The sequence below is a fragment of the Bufo bufo genome, chromosome 1, assembly GCF_905171765.1.
Source record: "Bufo bufo chromosome 1, aBufBuf1.1, whole genome shotgun sequence".
Taxonomy (NCBI): Eukaryota; Metazoa; Chordata; class Amphibia; order Anura; family Bufonidae; genus Bufo; species Bufo bufo.
The window spans coordinates 839,948,729-839,972,534 of NC_053389.1; the positions used below are offsets into that span (position 1 = coordinate 839,948,729).

Consider the following 23,806-nt stretch of genomic DNA (forward strand, 5'->3'; position numbering starts at 1 on the left):
CCTCAACTGTTGCTACTACTATTAATACTGTAGCTGTTACTACTATTAATACTGCAGTTGTTACTATTACTATTAATACTGTAGCTGTTACTACTATTAATACTGCAGCTGTTATTACTACTACTATTAATACTGCAGCTGTTACTACTACTACTACTATTAATACTGCAGCTGAAACAGCTACTTCTGGTATAGTCACTATTACTACTATTAATACTCTGGCTGTTAGTACTACTTCGGTCACTACTAATACTACAGTCGATACATCCGAGGCAGCTGATGCTGCTGTTCTCTGATGTCAGACCCTCTGTGACTGAGGGGGTCCACAGCCCGTGTATATGTACCCCCTCCCGCCATCGGGCGTCTCTGCACTGATTACATGTGACTGCCCTGGCAGTGTGAGAGTTAATGCAGAGATTTAGAGACACCTCCTGCTATTCCCAGCCGCCGCCACCAGGTGGAGCCCTTGTATCAGAGATGAGCTCGCTGACCCCGCCCCCTGTGTCATAGATCTGGTTCTACCGGCTCTCATTCCGGGAGAGGGGGCGGAGCTCCTCCCCCTCCTTCTGCTCTGACTCCTCCCATCTCCAGTCGAAAATAGCTGCTGACACCCGGAGAAGCGGAAGAGATTGTCCGAGGGGGAGACCCCGACAGCTGCGCCCTGGGGGGAGGGCGAGAAGGTAGGAGACGACCCCCACCATCAAGACCACCTCCGGTTTACCCTCCTCCACCCTACCCCACCTCCCTGTCCTGTGCCCCCCTTGTCCTAGTCAACCCCCCCTCGTCTCCTCTGCCCCCCCCTCTTCTCCTCTGTCCCCCCCCTCTTCTCCTCTGTCCCCCCTCTTCTCCTCTGTTCCCCCTCGTCTCCTCTGCCCCCCCTTCTCCTCTGCCCCCCCTCTTCTCCTCTGCCCCCCCCCTCTTCTCCTCTGTCCCCCCCTCTTCTCCTCTGCCCCCCCCCTCTTCTCCTCTGTCCCCCCCCCCCTCTTCTCCTCTGCCCCCGCTCGTCTCCTCTGCCTCCCCCCCTCTTCTCCTCTGTCCCCCCTCTTCTCCTCTGCCCCCCCTCGTCTCCTCTGCCCCCCCCTTCTCCTCTGCCCCCCCTTCTCCTCTGCCCCCCCTCTTCTCCTCTGCCCCCCCTCGTCTCCTCTGCCCCCCCCTTCTCCTCTGCCCCCCCCTTCTCCTCTGCCCCCCCTCGTCTCCTCTGCCCCCCCTCGTCTCCTCTGCCTCCCCCCCTCTTCTCCTCTGTCCCCCCTCTTCTCCTCTGTCCCCCCTCTTCTCCTCTGTCCCCCCTCTTCTCCTCTGTCCCCCCTCTTCTCCTCTGCCCCCCCTCTTCTCCTCTGTCCCCCCTCGTCTCCTCTGCCCCCCCTTCTCCTCTGCCCCCCCCTTCTCCTCTGCCCCCCCTTCTCCTCTGCCCCCCCTCGTCTCCTCTGTCCCCCCCCCCGTCTCCTCTGTCCCCCCCCGTCTCCTCTGCCCCCCCCTCGTCTCCTCTGCCCCCCCCTCGTCTCCTCTGTCCCCCCCTCTTCTCCTCTGTCCCCCCTCGTCTCCTCTGCCCCCCCCTCTTCTCCTCTGTCCCCCCTCGTCTCCTCTGCCCCCCCCCTCTTCTCCTCTGTCCCCCCTCGTCTCCTCTGTCCCCCCTCGTCTCCTCTGTCCCCCCTCTTCTCCTCTGTCCCCCCTCGTCTCCTCTGCCCCCCCCTCGTCTCCTCTGCCCCCCCCTCTTCTCCTCTGTCCCCCCCCTCGTCTCCTCTGTCCCCCCCCTCGTCTCCTCTGTCCCCCCCCTCTTATCCTCTGTCCCCCCCTCTTCTCCTCTGTCCCCCCCCCTCTTCTCCTCTGTCCCCCCCCCTCTTCTCCTCTGTCCCCCCCCCTCTTCTCCTCTGTCCCCCCCCCTCTTCTCCTCTGTCCCCCCCTCTTCTCCTCTGTCCCCCCCTCTTCTCCTCTGTCCCCCCCTCTTCTCCTCTGTCCCCCCCTCTTCTCCTCTGTCCCCCCCTCTTCTCCTCTGTCCCCCCCTCTTCTCCTCTGTCCCCCCCTCTTCTCCTCTGTCCCCCCCTCTTCTCCTGTCCCCCCCCTCTTCTCCTGTCCCCCCCCTCGTCTCCTCTGTCCGCCCCTCGTCTCCTCTGTCCCCCCTCGTCTCCTCTGTCCCCCCCTCGTCTCCTCTGTCCCCCCCTCTTCTCCTCTGTCCCCCCCCCTCGTCTCCTCTGTCCCCCCCTCGTCTCCTCTGTCCCCCCCTCGTCTCCTCTGTCCCCCCCTCGTCTCCTCTGTCCCCCCCTCGTCTCCTCTGTCCCCCCCTCGTCTCCTCTGTCCCCCCCTCGTCTCCTCTGTCCCCCCCTCGTCTCCTCTGTCCCCCCCTCGTCTCCTCTGTCCCCCCCTCGTCTCCTCTGTCCCCCCCTCTTCTCCTCTGTCCCCCCCTCTTCTCCTCTGCCCCCCCCCCTCGTCTCCTCTGTCCCCCCCCTCTTCTCCTCTGTCCCCCCCTCTTCTCCTCTGTCCCCCCCTCGTCTCCTCTGTCCCCCCCTCTTCTCCTCTGTCCCCCCCTCTTCTCCTCTGTCCCCCCCCTCTTCTCCTCTGTCCCCCCCCTCTTCTCCTCTGTCCCCCCCTCTTCTCCTCTGTCCCCCCCTCTTCTCCTCTGTCCCCCCCCCCCCTGTGTCCCCCCCTCGTCTCCTGTGTCCCCTGCTGAGCACTGACAGGCTGACCCCCACAACCTCTGGATATGACGCTGAGCACTGACAGGCTGACCCCCCCACCCCTGTAACCTCTGCAGCAATGCTGGCAGCACTCATACATCCTCTGGATATGACGCTGAGCACTGACAGGCTGCCCCCCACCCCTGTAACCTCTGCAGCAATGCTGGCAGCACTCATACAGCCTCTGGATATGACGCTGAGCACTGACAGGCTGACCCCCCACCCCTGTAACCTCTGCAGCAATGCTGGCAGCACTCATACTACCTCTGGATATGAGGCTGAGCACTGACAGGCTGACCCCCCCCCACCCCTGTAACCTCTGCAGCAATGCTGGCAGCACTCATACAGCCTCTGGATATGACGCTGAGCACTGACAGGCTGACCCCCACCCCTGTAACCTCTGCAGCAATGCTGGCAGCACTCATACAACCTCTGGATATGAGGCTGAGCACTGATAGGCTGACCCCCCACCCCTGTAACCTCTGCAGCAATGCTGGCAGCACTCATACAGCCTCTGGATATGACGCTGATCACTGACAGGCTGACCCCCCACTCCTGTAACCTCTGCAGCAATGCTGGCAGCACTCATACAACCTCTGGATATGACGCTGATCACTGACAGGCTGACCCCCCACCCCTGTAACCTCTGCAGCAATGCTGGCAGCACTCATACAGCCTCTGGATATGACGCTGAGCACTGACAGGCTGACCCCCCACCCCTGTAACCTCTGCAGCAATGCTGGCAGCACTCATACAACCTCTGGATATGACGCTGAGCACTGACAGGCTGACCCCCACCCCTGTAACCTCTGCAGCAATGCTGGCAGCACTCATACAACCTCTGGATATGATGCTGAGCACTGACAGGCGGACCCCCCACCCCTGTAACCTCTGCAGCAATGCTGGAAGCACTCATACAACCTCTGGATATGACGCTGAGCACTGACAGGCTGACCCCCCACCCCTGTAACCTCTGCAGCAATGCTGGCAGCACTCATACAGCCTCTGGATATGACGCTGAGCACTGACAGGCTGACCCCCCACCCCTGTAACCTCTGCAGCAATGCTGGCAGCACTCATACAGCCTCTGGATATGACGCTGAGCACTGACAGGCGGACCCCCCCACCCCTGTAACCTCTGCAGCAATGCTGGCAGCACTCATACAACCTCTGGATATGACGCAGAGCACTGACAGGCTGACCCCCCCCCCCCCCTGTAACCTCTGCAGCAATGCTGGCAGCACTCATACAACCTCTGGATATGACGCTGAGCACTGACAGGCTGACCCCCCACCCCTGTAACCTCTGCAGCAATGCTGGCAGCACTCATATAATCTCTGGATATGACGCTGAGCACTGACAGGCTGACCCCCCACCCCTGTAACCTCTGCAGCAATGCGGTCAGCACTCATATAATCTCTGGATATGACGCTGAGCACTGACAGGCTGACCCCCCACCTCTGTAACCTCTGCAGCAATGCTGGCAGCACTCATACATCCTCTGGATATGACGCTGAGCACTGACAGGCTGACCCCCCACCCCTGTAACCTCTGCAGCAATGCTGGCAGCACTCATACATCCTCTGGATATGACGCTGATCACTGACAGGCTGCCCCCCACCCCTGTAACCTCTGCAGCAATGCTGGCAGCACTCATACAACCTCTGGATATGACGCTGATCACTGACAGGCGGACCCCCCACCCCTGTAACCTCTGCAGCAATGCTGGCAGCACTCATACAACCTCTGGATATGACGCTAAACACTGACCCAGACTCACTTCTGTCAGGTACTGTATGACCGGAACCCCATACTGTATGAACTAAAAACCCTCATATTATATTGGTCTTTGATCATGACCTTACAATGGCCGCCTCTCACCCCTTGGTCATTTCCTTACAATGGCCGCCTCTCACCCTTTGATGATGACCTTACAATGGCCGCCTCTCACTCCCGGGTCATGACCTTACAATGGTTGCCTCTCACCCCCGGGTCATTACCTTACAATGGTTGCCTCTCACCCCCATGTCATGACCTTACAATGGCCCCCTCTCACCCCCGGGTCATGACCTTACAATGGCCGCCTCTCACCCCCGGGTCATGACCTTACAATGGCCCCCTCTCACCCCCATGTCATGACCTTACAATGGCCCCCTCTCACCCCGGGTCATGACCTTACAATGGCCCCCTCTCACCCCCGGGTCATGACCTTACAATGGCCGCCTCTCACCCCCGGGTCATGACCTTACAATGGTTGCCTCTCACCCCCGGGTCATGACCTTACAATGGTTGCCTCTCACCCCCATGTCATGACCTTACAATGGTTGCCTCTCACCCCCGGGTCATGACCTTACAATGGCCCCCTCTCACCCCCGGGTCATGACCTTACAATGGCCCCCTCTCACCCCCGGGTCATGACCTTACAATGGCCCCCTCTCACCCCCGGGTCATGACCTTACAATGGCCCCCTCTCACCCCCGGGTCATGACCTTACAATGGCCGCCTCTCACCCCTTGGTCATGACCTTTCAATGGCCGCCTCTCACCCCCGGGTCATGACCTTACAATGGCCCCCTCTCACCCCCGGGTCATGACCTTACAATGGCCCCCTCTCACCCCCGGGTCATGACCTTACAATGGCCCCCTCTCACCCCCGGGTCATGACCTTACAATGGCCGCCTCTCACCCCCGGGTCATGACCTTACAATGGCCGCCTCTCACCCCCGGGTCATGACCTTACAATGGCCGCCTCTCACCCCCGGGTCATGATCTTCTCTCTTTTTACCCCCAGGTCACCGGATGCATCAGAGAAACTAGGAGTAAATATGGCGGCTCCAGGTAACGCTCCTTTGGGGTTTCTTGGCTGGTGGGGTTCGCTCCTGGTTCCTGGGGTTGTTGTTTCACTCATGTGGTCTGTGGGGCTCTAATTTCACTCCCCTGGGTCGGGGGTCCTCTTAGTTGCGGGGTATTGGTTCACTTGTTTGGGTGGGGGTGGCAGGAGATCTCTGGTCGCTTCTCTGGGTCTGGGAAGCTGTCGGCTCGCTAGTCTTGGCTGGACGGTCTCGTTTCGCTCTTGTGGGTGAGGGGGCTCGTGAATCGCTCCTCGAGTGGCGGGTTAGCGTTTCTGTGTCTGGGGGCTCAGCTCCCTCCTCTTGGCTGGGCGGTCTAGTTTCACTCTTATAGGTGCAGGGGATGTCAGTGCACTCCTCTGGGTGGGGGGATCGCTCGTCTGGGTTTGGGGGTCTTGGTTCCCTCCTCGGGGTGGGGGGATCGCTCGTCTGGGTTTGGGGGTCTTGGTTCCCTCCTCGGGGTGGGGGGATCGCTCGTCTGGGTTTGGGGGTCTTGGTTCCCTCCTCGGGGTGGGGGGATCGCTCGTCTGGGTTTGGGGGTCTTGGTTCCCTCCTCGGGGTGGGGGGATCGCTCGTCTGGGTTTGGGGGTCTTGGTTCCCTCCTCGGGGTGGGGGGATCGCTCGTCTGGGTTTGGGGGTCTTGGTTCCCTCCTCGGGGTGGGGGGATCGCTCGTCTGGGTTTGGGGGTCTTGGTTCCCTCCTCGGGGTGGGGGGATCGCTCGTCTGGGTTCGGGGGTCTTGGTTCCCTCCTCGGGGTGGGGGGATCGCTCGTCTGGGTTTGGGGGTCTTGGTTCCCTCCTCGGGGTGGGGGGATCGCTCGTCTGGGTTTGGGGGTCTTGGTTCCCTCCTCGGGGTGGGGGGATCGCTCGTCTGGGTTTGGGGGTCTTGGTTCCCTCCTCGGGGTGGGGGGATCGCTCGTCTGGGTTTGGGGGTCTTGGTTCCCTCCTCGGGGTGGGGGGATCGCTCGTCTGGGTTTGGGGGTCTTGGTTCCCTCCTCGGGGTGGGGGGATCGCTCATCTGGGTTCGGGGGTCTTGGTTCCCTCCTTGGGGGGGGGGGATCGCTCGTCTGGGTTTGGGGGATTGCTCCTTTGGCTCTGGGGGTTTTGGTTCGCTTCTCGGGGAGGGGGGAATCGCACCTCTGGGTGTGGGGGGATTGCTCCTCGGGCCGGGGGTTTTGCTCAGATTGTGGTGACTCAGGATCTGTGTCTTCTCCCCAGGTTACCCTTCACCCGCTGCTGGATACCCAAGCCCACCATATCCTTCAGCTCCATATCCCACCAGCCCTTCTGCTCCACCTCCACCGCCTACTCCTGGTTTCCATGACTACCCCGGACCCGGCTGCAGCATCCCCCCTCAGCACCACATGCACCCCGCTCCTCTTCCACAGCCGGACCCTCCCCCGGGGGGAGCACCATACATGCCCGTGAGCAGCGGCAGCGCCCCCAGTGCACTGGAGTACCTCAGCCAGGTACATGTCTGTCCACCCCAACCAACTACTGCTCCCACCATTTATTCCACAGGACCCTCAGTCTTCTGGATCTTGTGGTGGAAGTCACTTATTATGGGGACTGTGGAGGTCTCTGTTATTACCGGGGGTACTGTGGAGGACCCTGTTATTACGGGGGGTACTGTGGAGGACCCTGTTATTACGGGGGGACTGTGGAGGACCCTGTTATTACCGGGGGGACTGTGGAGGACCCTGTTATTACCGGGGGGACTGTGGAGGACCCTGTTATTACCGGGGGGGACTGTGGAGGACCCTGTTATTACCGGGGGGACTGTGGAGGTCTCTGTTATTACGGGGGGTACTGTGGAGGACCCTGTTATTACGGGGGGTACTGTGGAGGACCCTGTTATTACGGGGGGTACTGTGGAGGACCCTGTTATTACTGGGGGGTACTGTGGAGGACCTTGTTATTACCGGGGGGACTGTGGAGGTCTCTGTTATTACGGGGGGTACTGTGGAGGACCCTGTTATTACCGGGGGTACTGTGGAGGACCCTGTTATTACCGGGGGTACTGTGGAGGACCCTGTTATTACCGGGGGTACTGTGGAGGACCCTGTTATTACCGGGGGTACTGTGGAGGACCCTGTTATTATGGGGATGCTGTGGAGGTCACTGTTATATTCTTGTACACACAGTGCCTTGTAAAAGTATTCACCCCCCTGACTTTCTTCGTATTTAGTTACATTGCAGCCTTCTGTTCAATGTTCTGTTAATCTGAATGTTATGTGATGGGTCAGGACACAATAAGTCGGTGAAGAGAAAGGAGAGAAATATATAAATAAAACTATTGTTTAGAAATAGAAAACAGTAAATTGTCCTGTGCGTTATGTATTCACCCCCTTTGTTAGGAAGCCCATAAAAAGCTGTGGTGCAACCAATTACCTTCAGAAGTCACATGATTAGTGACATGATGTCACCTGTGTGCAATCTAAGTGTCACATGATCTGTCATTACATATACACCCCAGAGGCTGCAACACCTAAGCCAGAGGCATCACTGACCGAACACTGCCATGAAGACCGAGGAACTCTCCAAACAAGGAAGGGACAATGTTGTGGAGAAGTACAAGTCAGGGTTAGGTTATAAAAAACATCCAAATCTGTGCTGATCCCCAGGAGCTCCATCAAATCTATCATAACCAAATAGAAAGAACATGGGACAAGAGATGGCCGCCCACCAAAACTGACGGACCGGGCAAGGAGGGCATTAATCAGAGAGACAGCACAGAGACCGGAGGTGACCCTGGAGGAGCTGCAGAGTTCCACAGCAGAGACGGGAGTATCTGTACAGAGGACGACAATAAGCCGTACGCTCCATAGAGTTGGGCTTTATGGCAGAGCGGCCAGAAGAAGCCATTACTGTCAGCTAGAAACAAAAAGACACGTTGTGAGTGAAAAGGCAAGTGGGAGACCCCAAAATGTATGGAGGAAGGGGCTCTGGTCTGAGGAGACCCCAAAATGTATGGAGGAAGGGGCTCTGGTCTGAGGAGACCCCAAAATGTATGGAGGAAGGGGCTCTGGTCTGAGGAGACCCCAAAATGTATGGAGGAAGGGGCTCTGGTCTGAGGAGACCCCAAAATGTATGGAGGAAGGGGCTCTGGTCTGAGGAGACCCCAAAATGTATGGAGGAAGGGGCTCTGGTCTGAGGAGACCCCAAAATGTATGGAGGAAGGGGCTCTGGTCTGAGGAGACCCCAAAATGTATGGAGGAAGGGGCTCTGGTCTGAGGAGACCCCAAAATGTATGGAGGAAGGGGCTCTGGTCTGAGGAGACCCCAAAATGTATGGAGGAAGGGGCTCTGGTCTGAGGAGACCCCAAAATGTATGGAGGAAGGGGCTCTGGTCTGAGGAGACCCCAAAATGTATGGAGGAAGGGGCTCCAGTCTGAGGAGACCCCAAAATGTATGGAGGAAGGGGCTCCGGTCTGAGGAGACCCCAAAATGTATGGAGGAAGGGGCTCTGGTCTGAGGAGACCCCAAAATGTATGGAGGAAGGGGCTCCGGTCTGAGGAGACTAACATTGGACTCTTCAGCCATCAAAGAAAACGCTGTGTCTGGAGCAAACCCATCACATCAACCAAAGAGCACCATCCCCACAGTGAGACCTGGTGGTGGCAGCATCATACTGGGGGATCGTACTGGGAAACTGGTCAGAGCTGAGGGAAAGATGGACGGTGCTGAATACAGGGATATCCTTCAGCAGAACCTGCCCCACTCTGTGCGTGATCTGAGGCCAGGACGGAGGTCCACCTTCCAGCAGGACAATGGCCCCAAACACACGGCTACAGCAACACTTGGGGGGTTTTAGGGGAGACATGGAAATGTGTTGGAACGGCCGAGTCACAGCCCAGACCTCAGTCCAGTAGAAGATCTGTGGTCGGACGTGAAGATTGCTGCTCACAAACATCCGACCTGAAGGAGCCGGAGCCGTTCTGCAAGGAGGAACGGGCGACAATCCCAGCGGTCAGATGTGGCGACTGCTCCTAGAGACTTATCCAGAGCGACCTGGGGGGTGAATAGTTCTGCACATTGACTTTGTTATTTAGTCCCATTTGTTATTTGCTTCACAATAAACAAACCTCTTCAGAGTTGTCGGCCGGTTCTGTAATTACAGGATGGAAATCCCCAAACAATCCGTGTGAATTCCAGGTTGTGAGGCACCAAAATACGAAAAAAGTCAAGGGGGGTGAATACTTTTGCAAGGCACAGTGTGTACATGCAGTACCGTATTTCTCGCCCTAGAAGATGCACATGCTCCTCCCACTTTATTAATGAAGCAGGCGGAGCATGCGCGTGACAAAGTGACCGGCCTGCTAGTAGGGGAGTTTCATGGTGAGTACTATGTGGAATGCTGCGGTGTGCGGGGCCCGGTGTAATAGAGTACAGTGACGGGCCCCGCCGCCATTCCAACACCAGTGGCCAGCCCTCCCGCTGATACGTCGCAGGCCGCCACGTGTCAGTGTTAACAGAGTAAAAATGGCAGCATTCGCCCCATAAGACGCACTGCCATTGCGCGCTCCCTCCCACACTTTTTTTGGGGGAAAAGTGCCTCTTATGGGGTGAAAGACCATTTTATCTTCAACTTGCGGAACTGTTCACAGTAACAAGAATTGTGGCCAGAGGCATCCGAAGGTTTGTATTCCACTAAATATACAGAGTACGCTGTGCGTATATGGGTGCTGTGCGTATATGGGTGCTGTATATGCAATATACGCTGTGTATATATGGGTGCTGTATATGCAATATACGCTGTGTATATATGGGTGTTTTGAATATGCAGTATGTTGTATATGCAATATATATATATATATACACAGTACAGACCAAAAGTTTGGACACACCTTCTCATTCAAAGAGTTTTCTTTATTTTCATGACTATGAAGGCATCAAAACTATGAATTAACACATGTGGAATTATATACATAACAAACAAGTGTGAAACAACTGAAAATATGTCGTATTCTAGGTTCTTCAAAGTAGCCACCTTTTGCTTTGATTACTGCTTTGCACACTCTTGGCATTCTCTTGATGAGCTCCAAGAGGTAGTCCCCTGAAATGGTCTTCACTTCACAGGTGTGCCCTGTCAGGTCTAATAAGTGGGATTTCTTGCCTTATAAATGGGGTTGGGACCATCAGTGGCGTTGAGGAGAAGTCAGGTGGATACACAGCTGATAGTCCTACTGAATAGACTCTTAGAATTTGTATTATGGCAAGAAAAAAGCAGCTAAGTAAAGAAAAACGAGTGGCCATCATTACTTTAAGAAATGAAGGTCAGTCAGTCAGCCGAAAAATTGGGAAAACTTTGAAAGTAAGGGCTATTTGACCATGAAGGAGAGTGATGGGGTGCTGCGCCAGATGACCTGGCCTCCACAGTCACCGGACCTGAACCCAATCGAGATGGTTTGGGGTGAGCTGGACCGCAGAGTGAAGGCAAAAGGGCCAACAAGTGCTAAGCATCTCTGGGAACTCCTTCAAGACTGTTGGAAGACCATTTCAGGGGACTACCTCTTGAAGCTCATCAAGAGAATGACAAGAGTGTGCAAAGCATTAATCAAAGCAAAAGGTGGCTACTTTGAACTACCTAGAATATGACATATTTTCAGTTGTTTCACACTTGTTTGTTATGTATTTTATTCCACATGTGTTAATTCATAGTTTTGATGCCTTCATAGTCATGAAAATAAAGAAAACTCTTTGAATGAGAAGGTGTGTCCAAACTTTTGGGCTGTACTGTATATATATATATTATAGTTTTTGTAAATGCTTTGTATATATGGGTGTTGTGTATATGCAGTATATGCTGTGCTTATATGGGTGGTGTTTATGCTGTATATATGGGTATTGTATATGCAGTGTTTATATGGGTTTTGTTTATGCATTATATGCTGTGTGTGTATATATTGGTGTTGTGAATATGCAGTATATGTTGTGTATATATATGGGTGTTGTATATGCTGTGTTTATATAGGTGGTGTATGTGCAGTATATATGGGTATGGTGTGCAGTATATGCGTAGTGGTGACGCGGCTGTGGTATATATGTTCCGTGTGCGGTGACTTCCTTCTCTCACATCTTATGTGTTTTATGGCGCGGGGGGGGGGGGCACATTCCAGACACAAGATTCAACTGAGGAGCATCTGTGGGCGGTGGGGGCGGCATCTCCTCATACTGCACTCTAGGATGATGGGAGTTATGATTACCAGAGGAAAATCTTGAAACTCCCTGCATTTGATCTGTTCTCCAGGGTACAAATCAGATCAGATTTGTCATAGGGACACAGGATTATAGTCAGTGAGACCCCAGAAAATCAAGGGGAGGCGCTGAGGACACGCTCTAGTCACTGACCCCCATTCTGTCATGTGATTGTAGACGGGGGGCACTGAGGACATAAGTATTATATATGCTGCTGTCGGTGACTCCCTGTGTTGTATCATCTGCCGCTGTCGGTGACTCCCTGTGTTGTATCTGTCGGTGACGCCCTGTATTGTATCTGCCGCTGTCGGTGACGCCCTGTGTTGTTTCTGTCGGTGACGCCCTGTATTGTATATGCCGCTCTCGGTGACGCCCTGTGTTGTATCTGCCGCTGTCGGTGACTCCCTGTGTTGTATCTGCCGCTCTCGGTGACACCCTGTGTTGTATCTGCCGCTCTCGGTGACACTCTGTGTTGTATCTGCCGCTCTCGGTGACTCCCTGTGTTGTATCTGCCGCTCTCGGTGACTCCCTGTGTTGTATCTGCCGCTCTCGGTGACGCCCTGTGTTGTATCTGCCGCTGTCGGTGACGCCCTGTATTGTATATGCCGCTCTCGGTGACGCCCTGTGTTGTATCTGCCGCTCTCGGTGACGCCCTGTGTTGTATCTGCCGCTCTCGGTGACGCCCTGTGTTGTATCTGCCGCCCTCGGTGACGCCCTGTGTTGTATCTGCCGCCCTCGGTGACGCCCTGTGTTGTATCTGCCGCTCTCGGTGACGCCCTGTGTTGTATCTGCCGCTCTCGGTGACGCCCTGTGTTGTATCTGCCGCTCTCGGTGACGCCCTGTGTTGTATCTGCCGCCCTCGGTGACGCCCTGTGTTGTATCTGCCGCCCTCGGTGACGCCCTGTGTTGTATCTGCCGCCCTCGGTGACACCCTGTGTTGTATCTGCCGCTCTCGGTGACGCCCTGTGTTGTATCTGCCGCTGTCGGTGACGCCCTGTATTGTATATGCCGCTCTCGGTGACGCCCTGTGTTGTATCTGCCGCTCTCGGTGACGCCCTGTGTTGTATCTGCCGCTCTCGGTGACTCCCTGTGTTGTATCTGCCGCCCTCGGTGACGCCCTGTGTTGTATCTGCCGCTCTCGGTGACGCCCTGTGTTGTATCTGCCGCTCTCGGTTACGCCCTGTGTTGTATCTGCCGCTCTCGGTGACGCCCTGTGTTGTATCTGCCGCTCTCGGTGACGCCCTGTATTGTATATGCCGCTCTCGGTGACGCCCTGTGTTGTATCTGCCGCCCTCGGTGACACCCTGTGTTGTATCTGCCGCTCTCGGTGACGCCCTGTGTTGTATCTGCCGCTGTCGGTGACGCCCTGTATTGTATCTGCCGCTCTCGGTGACGCCCTGTGTTGTATCTGCCGCTCTCGGTGACGCCCTGTGTTGTATCTGCCGCTCTCGGTGACTCCCTGTGTTGTATCTGCCGCTCTCGGTGACGCCCTGTGTTGTATCTGCCGCTCTCGCCGACGCCCTGTGTTGTATCTGCCGCTCTCGCCGACGCCCTGTGTTGTATCTGCCGCTCTCGGTGACGCCCTGTGTTGTATCTGCCGCTCTCGGTGACGCCCTGTGTTGTATCTGCCGCTCTCGGTGACGCCCTGTGTTGTATCTGCCGCTCTCGGTGACGCCCTGTGTGGTATCTGCCGCTCTCGGTGACGCCCTGTGTGGTATCTGCCGGTGACGCCCGTCCTGATTATTTATCTGATTTTCTGTACTTTTTTTTTTTAGATAGACCAAATATTAATCCACCAAAAGACAGAACTGCTGGAAGGTAAGTGACCACGGGGGGGGGGGGGGGGGGGGGGGGGGGGGGGCACAGTGGGGAAGGGGCATAAGGTGGAGACGTATTCATATCTGATATCTGCTTCATCCTGCCAGTCCTCATATCTGATATCTGCTTCATCCTGCCAGTCCTCATATCTGATATCTGCTTCATCCTGCCAGTCCTCATATCTGATATCTGCTGCATCCCGCCAGTCCTCATATCTGATATCTGCTGCATCCCGCCAGTCCTCATATCTGATATCTGCTGCATCCCGACAGTCCTCATATCTGATATCTGCTGCATCCCGACAGTCCTCATATCTGATATCTGCTGCATCCGACAGTCCTCATATCTGATATCTGCTGCATCCCGACAGTCCTCATATCTGATATCTGCTGCATCCCGACAGTCCTCATATCTGATATCTGCTGCATCCCGACAGTCCTCATATCTGATATCTGCTGCATCCCGACAGTCCTCATATCTGATATCTGCTGCATCCCGACAGTCCTCATATCTGATGCCTGCTGCATCCTGCCAGTCCTCATATCTGATATCTGCTGCATCCCGACAGTCCTCATATCTGATATCTGCTGCATCCTGCTAGTCCTCATATCTGATGCCTGCTGCATCCTGCCAGTCCTCATATCTGATATCTGCTTCATCCTGCCAGTCCTCATATCTGCTTCATCCTGCCAGTCCTCATATCTGCTTCACCCTGCCAGTCCTCATATCTGCTTCACCCTGCCAGTCCTCATATCTGCTTCATCCTGCCAGTCCTCATATCTGCTTCATCCTGCCAGTCCTCATATCTGCTTCATCCTGCCAGTCCTCATATCTGCTTCATCCTGCCAGTCCTCATATCTGCTTCATCCTGCCAGTCCTCATATCTGCTTCATCCTGCCAGTCCTCATATTCATCCTGCCAGTCCTCATATCTGATATCTGCTTCATCCCGCCAGTCCTCATATCTGATATCTGCTTAATCCCGCCAGTCCTCATATCTGATATCTGCTGCATCCCGACAGTCCTCATATCTGATATCTGCTGCATCCCGACAGTCCTCATATCTGATGCCTGCTGCATCCTGCCAGTCCTCATATCTGATATCTGCTTCATCCTGCCAGTCCTCATATCTGATATTTGCTTCATCCTGCCAGTCCTCATATCTGCTTCATCCTGCCAGTCCTCATATCTGCTTCATCCTGCCAGTCCTCATATCTGCTTCATCCTGCCAGTCCTCATATCTGATATCTGCTTCATCCTGCCAGTCCTCATATCTGATATCTGCTTCATCCTGCCAGTCCTCATATCTGATATCTGCTTCATCCTGCCAGTCCTCATATCTGATATCTGCTGCATCCTGCCAGTCCTCATATCTGATATCTGCTTCATCTCCCAATACTGATATCTGATCCAACCTCCCAATCCTCATAATTGATAATTTCACTCCCCTCTAATCCTCATGTCAAATATCTCCACCATTCTCTAATCCCCATATTGGATTTCTGCACTAACCTTGTATCTGTTCCTTTCCTCCAAATCCTCATCTCTGGTATCTGCTCCATCAGTCTATACCTCATATCTGATATCAGCTCCATCAGTCCATTCATGAGATCTGGTAACTGCTCTGTCCCCCTTATTCTCATATTTGATATCTGCCCCCATCAGACCACTCCTCATATCTGGTATCTTCTCCATCAGTCCATTCCTCATATCTGATATCTGCTCCATCAATCCATTCCTCATATGATATCTGCTCTATCCCCTAATCCTGATATCTGCTGTACCCTCATATCTGATATCTGCTCTATCCCCCCAATCCTCATATTTGATATCTGCTCCATCAGTCCATTCCTCATATCTGATATCTGCTCCATCAGTCCATTATCTGATCCATCTGTCCACTCCTTATATTTGATAATCTGCTGTATCCCCCCAATCCTTGTATCTGATATCTGCTCCATCAGTCCATTCATCATATCTGGGTTCTGCTCTATCTAGGGGGATAAGATGATACCGTCTTTATCTTCATCTCTGAAAGCGGCACCAGTTTGAAAAAGTCAGAAATAGGCCGAAACGTAACTAAACAGCCGCATATCTAATAAAGCAATTTGTATTGATTAAAAAACAATGAATCTTGACATTTCTGGAGTTTTATTATAAACTATCTGGTGGGGTGGGAGCCCGACTCCTAGAAATCTACACACCTAGAAAGCAGTGTGATATCTGATATCTGCTCTTTCCCCCCAATCCTCATATCCTAAATCTGCCCCGTCAGTCCGTTATCTGATATCTGCCCCGTCAGTCCGTTATCTGATATCTGCCCCGTCAGTCCGTTATCTGATATCTGCCCCGTCAGTCCGTTATCTGATATCTGCCCCGTCAGTCCGTTATCTGATATCTGCCCCGTCAGTCCGTTATCTGATATCTGCCCCGTCAGTCCGTTATCTGATATCTGCCCCGTCAGTCCGTTATCTGATATCCTCTCTGAAACCTCTCATCTCTTGGATGGTTTTCCCCCATTTGTATTGTTTTTTTCTCACTCTTCGCTCTGTATCTTGTCTCATGTCCAGAGCAGTCACCTCTTACTTCTCATCTCTAGGATGGTTTTCCCCCATTTGTAGTGTTTTTTCTCATGTTTCTCACTCTTCGCTCTGTATCTTCTGTCTCATGTCCAGAGCAGTCACCTCTTACTTCTCATCTCTAGGATGGTTTTCCCCCATTTGTAGTGTTTTTTCTCACTCTTCGCTCTGTATCTTCTGTCTCATGTCCAGAGCAGTCACCTCTTACTTCTCATCTCTTGGATGGTTTTCCCCCATTTGTAGTGTTTTTTCTCATGTTTCTCACTCTTCGCTCTGTATCTTCTGTCTCATGTCCAGAGCAGTCACCTCTTACTTCTCATCTCTTGGATGGTTTTCCCCCATTTGTAGTGTTTTTTCTCATGTTTCTCACTCTTCGCTCTGTATCTTCTGTCTCATGTCCAGAGCAGTCACCTCTTACTTCTCATCTCTAGGATGGTTTTCCCCCATTTGTAGTGTTTTTTCTCATGTTTCTCACTCTTCGCTCTGTATCTTCTGTCTCATGTCCAGAGCAGTCACCTCTTACTTCTCATCTCTAGGATGGTTTTCCCCCATTTGTAGTGTTTTTTCTCATGTTTCTCACTCTTCGCTCTGTATCTTCTGTCTCATGTCCAGAGCAGTCACCTCTTACTTCTCATCTCTAGGATGGTTTTCCCCCATTTGTAGTGTTTTTTCTCATGTTTCTCACTCTTCGCTCTGTATCTTGTCTCATGTCCAGAGCAGTCACCTCTTACTTCTCATCTCTAGGATGGTTTTCCCCCATTTGTAGTGTTTTTTCTCACTCTTCGCTCTGTATCTTCTGTCTCATGTCCAGAGCAGTCACCTCTTACTTCTCATCTCTTGGATGGTTTTCCCCCATTTGTAGTGTTTTTTCTCATGTTTCTCACTCTTCGCTCTGTATCTTCTGTCTCATGTCCAGAGCAGTCACCTCTTACTTCTCATCTCTAGGATGGTTTTCCCCCATTTGTAGTGTTTTTTCTCATGTTTCTCACTCTTCGCTCTGTATCTTGTCTCATGTCCAGAGCAGTCACCTCTTACTTCTCATCTCTAGGATGGTTTTCCCCCATTTGTAGTGTTTTTTTCTCACTCTTCGCTCTGTATCTTCTGTCTCATGTCCAGAGCAGTCACCTCTTACTTCTCATCTCTAGGATGGTTTTCCCCCATTTGTAGTGTTTTTTCTCACTCTTCGCTCTGTATCTTCTGTCTCATGTCCAGAGCAGTCACCTCTTACTTCTCATCTCTTGGATGGTTTTCCCCCATTTGTAGTGTTTTTTCTCATGTTTCTCACTCTTCGCTCTGTATCTTCTGTCTCATGTCCAGAGCAGTCACCTCTTACTTCTCATCTCTAGGATGGTTTTCCCCCATTTGTAGTGTTTTTTTCTCATGTTTCTCACTCTTCGCTCTGTATCTTGTCTCATGTCCAGAGCAGTCACCTCTTACTTCTCATCTCTTGGATGGTTTTCCCCCATTTGTAGTGTTTTTTCTCATGTTTCTCACTCTTCGCTCTGTATCTTCTGTCTCATGTCCAGAGCAGTCACCTCTTTTTTCTCATCTCTAGGATGGTTTTCCCCCATTTGTAGTGTTTTTTCTCATGTTTCTCACTCTTCGCTCTGTATCTTGTCTCATGTCCAGAGCAGTCACCTCTTACTTCTCATCTCTAGGATGGTTTTCCCCCATTTGTATTGTTTTTTCTCATGTTTCTCACTCTTCGCTCTGTATCTTCTGTCTCATGTCCAGAGCAGTCACCTCTTACTTCTCATCTCTTGGATGGTTTTCCCCCATTTGTAGTGTTTTTTCTCATGTTTCTCACTCTTCGCTCTGTATCTTCTGTCTCATGTCCAGAGCAGTCACCTCTTACTTCTCATCTCTAGGATGGTTTTCCCCCATTTGTAGTGTTTTTTCTCATGTTTCTCACTCTTCGCTCTGTATCTTGTCTCATGTCCAGAGCAGTCACCTCTTACTTCTCATCTCTAGGATGGTTTTCCCCCATTTGTATTGTTTTTTCTCATGTTTCTCACTCTTCGCTCTGTATCTTCTGTCTCATGTCCAGAGCAGTCACCTCTTACTTCTCATCTCTTGGATGGTTTTCCCCCATTTGTAGTGTTTTTTTCTCACTCTTCGCTCTGTATCTTCTGTCTCATGTCCAGAGCAGTCACCTCTTACTTCTCATCTCTAGGATGGTTTTCCCCCATTTGTAGTGTTTTTTCTCATGTTTCTCACTCTTCGCTCTGTATCTTGTCTCATGTCCAGAGCAGTCACCTCTTACTTCTCATCTCTAGGATGGTTTTCCCCCATTTGTAGTGTTTTTTCTCATGTTTCTCACTCTTCGCTCTGTATCTTGTCTCATGTCCAGAGCAGTCACCTCTTACTTCTCATCTCTAGGATGGTTTTCCCCCATTTGTAGTGTTTTTTCTCATGTTTCTCACTCTTCGCTCTGTATCTTGTCTCATGTCCAGAGCAGTCACCTCTTCTCATCTCTTGGATGGTTTTCCCCCATTTGTAGTGTTTTTTCTCATGTTTCTCACTCTTCGCTCTGTATCTTCTGTCTCATGTCCAGAGCAGTCACCTCTTACTTCTCATCTCTAGGATGGTTTTCCCCCATTTGTAGTGTTTTTTCTCATGTTTCTCACTCTTCGCTCTGTATCTTCTGTCTCATGTGTGTCTCATGTCCAGAGCAGTCACCTCTTACTTCTTCTCTCACAGCTATCACAGGTTTTGAGACATGCAACCAGTATGAGTTACGAAATATTATGGGTCAGCGGATATTCACTGCGCAGGAGAGGAGTACAGTGTGTGCCCGATGGTGCTGCGGGTCTCTGCGCCCCCTAAATCTGCAGGTGTGCGACAACACTGGACGGGAAGTCATCCACTTCATCCGCCCCCTTAAATGTACCAGCTGCTGCTTCCCCTGCTGTTTACAGGAGGTAAACTACACCTTTATCCCGCATCACTCTGCTATTCCTGTGCTGATCTATTGCATACACACTACACCTTCATCCTGCATCGCTCTGCTATTCCTGTGCTGATCTATCGCATACACACTACACCTTCATCCTGCATCACTCTGCTATTCCTGTGCTGATCTATCACATACACACTACACCTTCAGCCCACATCGCTCTGCTATTCCTGTGCTGATCTATCACATACACACTACACCTTCATCCCACATCGCTCTGCTATTCCTGTGCTGACCTCTCGCATACACACTACACCTTCATCCCGCATCACTCTGCTATTCCTGTGCTGATCTATCACATACACACTACACCTTCATCCTGCATCACTCTGCTATTCCTGTGCTGATCTATCACATACACACTACACCTTCAGCCCACATCGCTCTGCTATTCCTGTGCTGACCCCTCACATACACACTACACCTTCATCCTGCATCACTCTGCTATTCCTGTGCTGACCTCTCGCATACACACTACACCTTCATCCTGCATCACTCTGCTATTCCTGTGCTGACCTCTCACATACACCTCCACACTACACCTTCATCCCGCATCACTCTGCTATTCCTGTGCTGACCTCTCACATACACTTTCACACTACACCTTCATCCCGCTTCACTCTGCTATTCCTGTGCTGACCCCTCACATACACACTACACCTTCATCCCACATCGCTCTGCTATTCCTGTGCTGACCTCTCGCATACACACTACACCTTCATCCCACATCGCTCTGCTATTCCTGTGCTGACCTCTCGCATACACACTACACCTTCATCCCACATCGCTCTGCTATTCCTGTGCTGACCTCTCACATACACACTACACCTTCATCGCTCTGCTATTCCTGTGCTGACCCCTCACATACACACTACACCTTCATCCCGTATCCATCTGCTATTCCTGTGCTAACCTCTCACATACACACTACACCTTCATCCCGTATCACTCTGCTATTCCTGTGCTGATCTCACATACACACTACACCTTCATCCCACATCACTCTGCTATTCCTGTGCTGACCTCTCACTTACACACTACACCTTCATCGCTCTGCTATCCCTGTGCTGACCCCTCACATACACACTACACCTTCATCCCGTATCCATCTGCTATTCCTGTGCTAACCTCTCACATACACACTACACCTTCATCCCACATCACTCTGCTATTCCTGTGCTGACCTCACATACACACTACACCTTCATCACTCTGCTATTCCTGTGCTGATCTCTCACATACACACTACACCTTCATCGCTCTGCTATTCCTGTGCTGACCTCACATACACACTACACCTTCATCCCACATCGCTCTGCTATTCCTCTGCTGACCTCTCACATACACACTACACCTTCATCCCGCATTACTCTGCTATTCCTGTGCTGACCTCACATACACACTACACCTTCATCCCACATCACTCTGCTATTCCTGTGCTGACCTCTCGCATACACACTACACCTTCATCCCACATCGCTCTGCTATTCCTGTGCTGACTGTCCATTATCTTACCCTGTTCTCTGTGAGCAGCTCGAGGTGCAGAGCCCTCCAGGTCACACCATTGGGTACGTTGTGCAGAGCTGGCATCCGTTTGTTCCTAAGTATTGTCTCCTCACGGAGAGCCGGGAGCCGGTCCTGAAGGTGGTCGGTCCGTGTCTTATGTCCAGTTGCTGTGGAGACGTGAACTTCCAGGTGAGTGACCGGGATCTCCAGGCGTCTTCTGTATCCTCCTTGCTGACTTCTTGATGTTTAGCAGATGACTAATTCTCAGCATGATCTTCCTCTTCCTCCTCCTCCACCTTCTTTCTTCCTCCAGGCTCTGCAGTGTCCTCCATATCTTCCTTCCTCCTCTTCCTCCATGTCTTCTTTATCCAGAGTCTTCCTTCTTCCTCCTCCTCTATGCTCTGCAGTGTCATCCATGTCTTCCTCTTCCTACTCCTCCTCATCCTCCAGGCTCTGCAGTGTCTCCCATGTCTTCTTTATCCAGAGTCTTCCTTCATTCTCTGCAGGGTCCTCCATGTCTTCTTTATCCCGAGTCTTCCTTCTTTCTCCATGCTCTGCAGTGTCACTCATATTTTCATTATCCAGAGTCTTCCTTCCTCCATGTCTTCTTTATCCAGAGTCTTCCTTCTTCCTCTTCCTCCATGCTCTTCAGCATCCTTTGTCTGTTCTACATCTTGAATTGTCTTCCCCTCTCCCTCCTTCACCAGCTGGCCTCCAGACCATTGTCCTTGTTCTCATTCTCATTTCTACTTTGATATTCTCCCCCTCTTTAGCTCATTCTGATGTTTCCTTCCAGATCTTTCTCTACTCCTCACCAAACCTTTCATTTCGAGCAGGTGTCTCCATCCTTTCCTGGCCATTCTTCGTCTTCTCTTTCTCATGTCTTCTTATCCATTGCTGTCTTCTCATCCATTGCTCTCATCTCATCACCCCCCTCTTTCTCCATCCTTTAGATAAAACCACTGTGTGAGTCTCGCAGTGTGGGCAGGATCAGTAAGCAGTGGACTGGATTACCAAAGGAAATATTTACCGATGCTGATAACTTTGGGATCCAGTTCCCTAAGGATCTGGATGTGAAGATGAAGGCGGTTCTTATTGGAGCCTGCTTCCTACTGGTGAGTCCTACTATTAGAGATATATCCACCAGACAGTTGGGTTTATGGGAGTTTCCTGGATTACCTCATGGCCGGCCAGTTTGTCTGAAGGATGATGAGACCACGTCATCTACTAATGGTTTACTATGGGTCATTGATTTGAAATCTGCTGCGGGGTCATTGGTTTAGGGTCAACTATGGAGTCAGAGGGTTGAGGTCCGCTATGGAGCTGGTGGGTTGAGATCCACTATGGAGTTGTTGGTTGTGGGCTACCATGTAGTAGTTGGTCTGAGGTCCCCTATGGAGCCGTTGAGTCGAGTCATCGGGTAAGGCTATAAAATTGTTGGGTTGAGGTTTACTATTGTGTCATTGGGTTGTGGTCTACTTTAGAGTCGTTAGATGTTGGCCTACTATGGATTGTTGGGTTGTGGTCTACTATTGAGTTGTTGGATTGAGGGCTATGAAATCATTAGGTTGTGGTTTACTATGGTGTCATTAGGTTTGTGTCTACTATTAAGTGGTTGGTGTCTACTATGAAGTAATTGTTTTGTGGTCTACTATGGAGTCATTGGGCTGAGTCATTGGTTTAGGGTCTACTATGAAGTCGTTGGGTTGTGGTCTATTATGGAGTTGTTGGTTGAAGTCTATTATAGAGTCATTGAATTGTTGTGTACTATGTAGACGTTAGGTTGAGGTCTGCTATGGAATAGTTAGGTTGTGTTTTACTATGGTGTCATTAGGTTGGGGTCTGCTTTGAAGTGGTTGGGGCCTACTGTGGAGTCAGCGGGTTGAGGCCTACTGTGGAGTCAGCGGGTTGAGGCCTACTGTGGAGTCAGCGGGTTGAGGCCTACTGTGGAGTTAGTTGTGTTCTACTATGGAGTCATCAAGATGAGTGCTATGAAATCGTTGGGTTGTGGTTTACTATGGTGTCATTAGATTAGGGTCTATTATGGAGTCATAGGTTTAATAGCTATGAAGTCATTGATTTGGGGTCTACTATGGAGTCGTTGGTTTAGGGTCTATTGTGGTGTAGTTTGGGTCTACAATGAAATCATTGGTTTTGGGTTTACTGTGGAGTCATTGGGTTGAGGTCTACCAGGAAGTCATTGATGTTGGGTCTACCATAAAATCATTGGGTTGATGTCTATCATGAAGTCGTTGGTTTGAGGTCTACCATGAAGTAGTTAGTTTGGGGTCTTCTATGGAGTCATTGGGTTGAGGTCGACCATGACGTCGTTGGTTTGGGGTCTAATATGGAGTCGTCGAGTTGAGGACTGGAGTTGATAAACTACTGTGACCTTGTCTGACACTTGTGACTTCTGGACCAGCCGTCATCTTGATTCTTACGCAGTCCATTCTCTCTACAGGACTACGCGTTCTTCGAGAGGTCAAGAAGTAAGAAGGAGCGTCACACAGTAATCAGCTAACAGCATCGGGTGCTGCCACTAATGCCTTAAGCCCCTCCTACCGCCATCTGTATATCCTCCAGTTTACACCCATATAACCCCCCACCCCCCATGTACACAGATGTTTACACGTATATATGTATGAGCTGCCGTGTTTTCTACAAACTATTATATAACAATAAATATTACTGCTCTGTACTCCGCAGCGGAAGAGTCACCGCCATGACAGCGTCCCCCTATAATGAAGACCCCCCCATTACATGTGCCATGACAGCTCCCCCCCATAATGAAGACCTCCCCATTACATGCATGTGCCACGACAGCGCCCTCCATAATGAAGACCCCCCCATCACATGTGCCATAACAGCGCCCTCCATAATGAAGACCCCCCCCCATCACACGTACCATGACAGCGCCCCCCCATCACACGTGCCATGACGGCACTGAGTGTCCTGGGAAGAAAAAGTGACGCACACAAACATCTGTGCTGTAATCCCCGGTGTGTATACTTCTAGTCTGCACATGTCTCTGCCTGGATCACATGACTTTTACCCTGATGCCGTGTGACTCATGTGCAGGTGGAGAAGGTTATATGGTAGCGACAGGGGATCGTCTCATGATCAGACGTCTATCCGTACACTTCAGTCACAGCCAGAGCTGCGGTCACTAATTCATCTGTTACATCATGCCTTATACTCCAGTCACATCCAAAGCTGTGGTCACTATTCTGCT

At 51.8% G+C, this 23,806-nt stretch overlaps 1 protein-coding gene and 1 long non-coding RNA gene across 3 annotated transcripts; one reads left to right on the forward strand and one right to left on the reverse strand.

The window, feature by feature from the left end:
* Positions 1-517: 517 nt before the first annotated feature.
* Positions 518-23,178, forward strand: LOC120986700 (phospholipid scramblase 1-like). The gene is made up of 8 exons (XM_040415388.1): positions 518-680; positions 5,463-5,509; positions 6,738-6,988; positions 13,492-13,534; positions 18,813-19,033; positions 20,602-20,763; positions 21,528-21,689; positions 23,036-23,178. The coding sequence occupies exons 2-8, from the start codon at positions 5,497-5,499 to the stop codon at positions 23,093-23,095; spliced, it is 912 nt and encodes a 303-aa protein (XP_040271322.1). The 5' UTR covers positions 518-680; positions 5,463-5,496; the 3' UTR covers positions 23,096-23,178.
* On the reverse strand, positions 19,068-20,519 carry LOC120986702. Of its 2 annotated transcripts, none has more exons than XR_005775759.1 (3): positions 19,982-20,519; positions 19,269-19,646; positions 19,068-19,212 (listed from the first exon to the last, which is right to left on the reverse strand). It is a non-coding gene; the product is annotated as an uncharacterized LOC120986702 (long non-coding RNA). The 2 variants fall into 2 exon arrangements; XR_005775758.1 differs by lacking the exon at positions 19,068-19,212 and having other exon boundaries at positions 19,224-19,646; positions 19,982-20,252; positions 20,403-20,519.
* Positions 23,179-23,806: the final 628 nt, after the last annotated feature.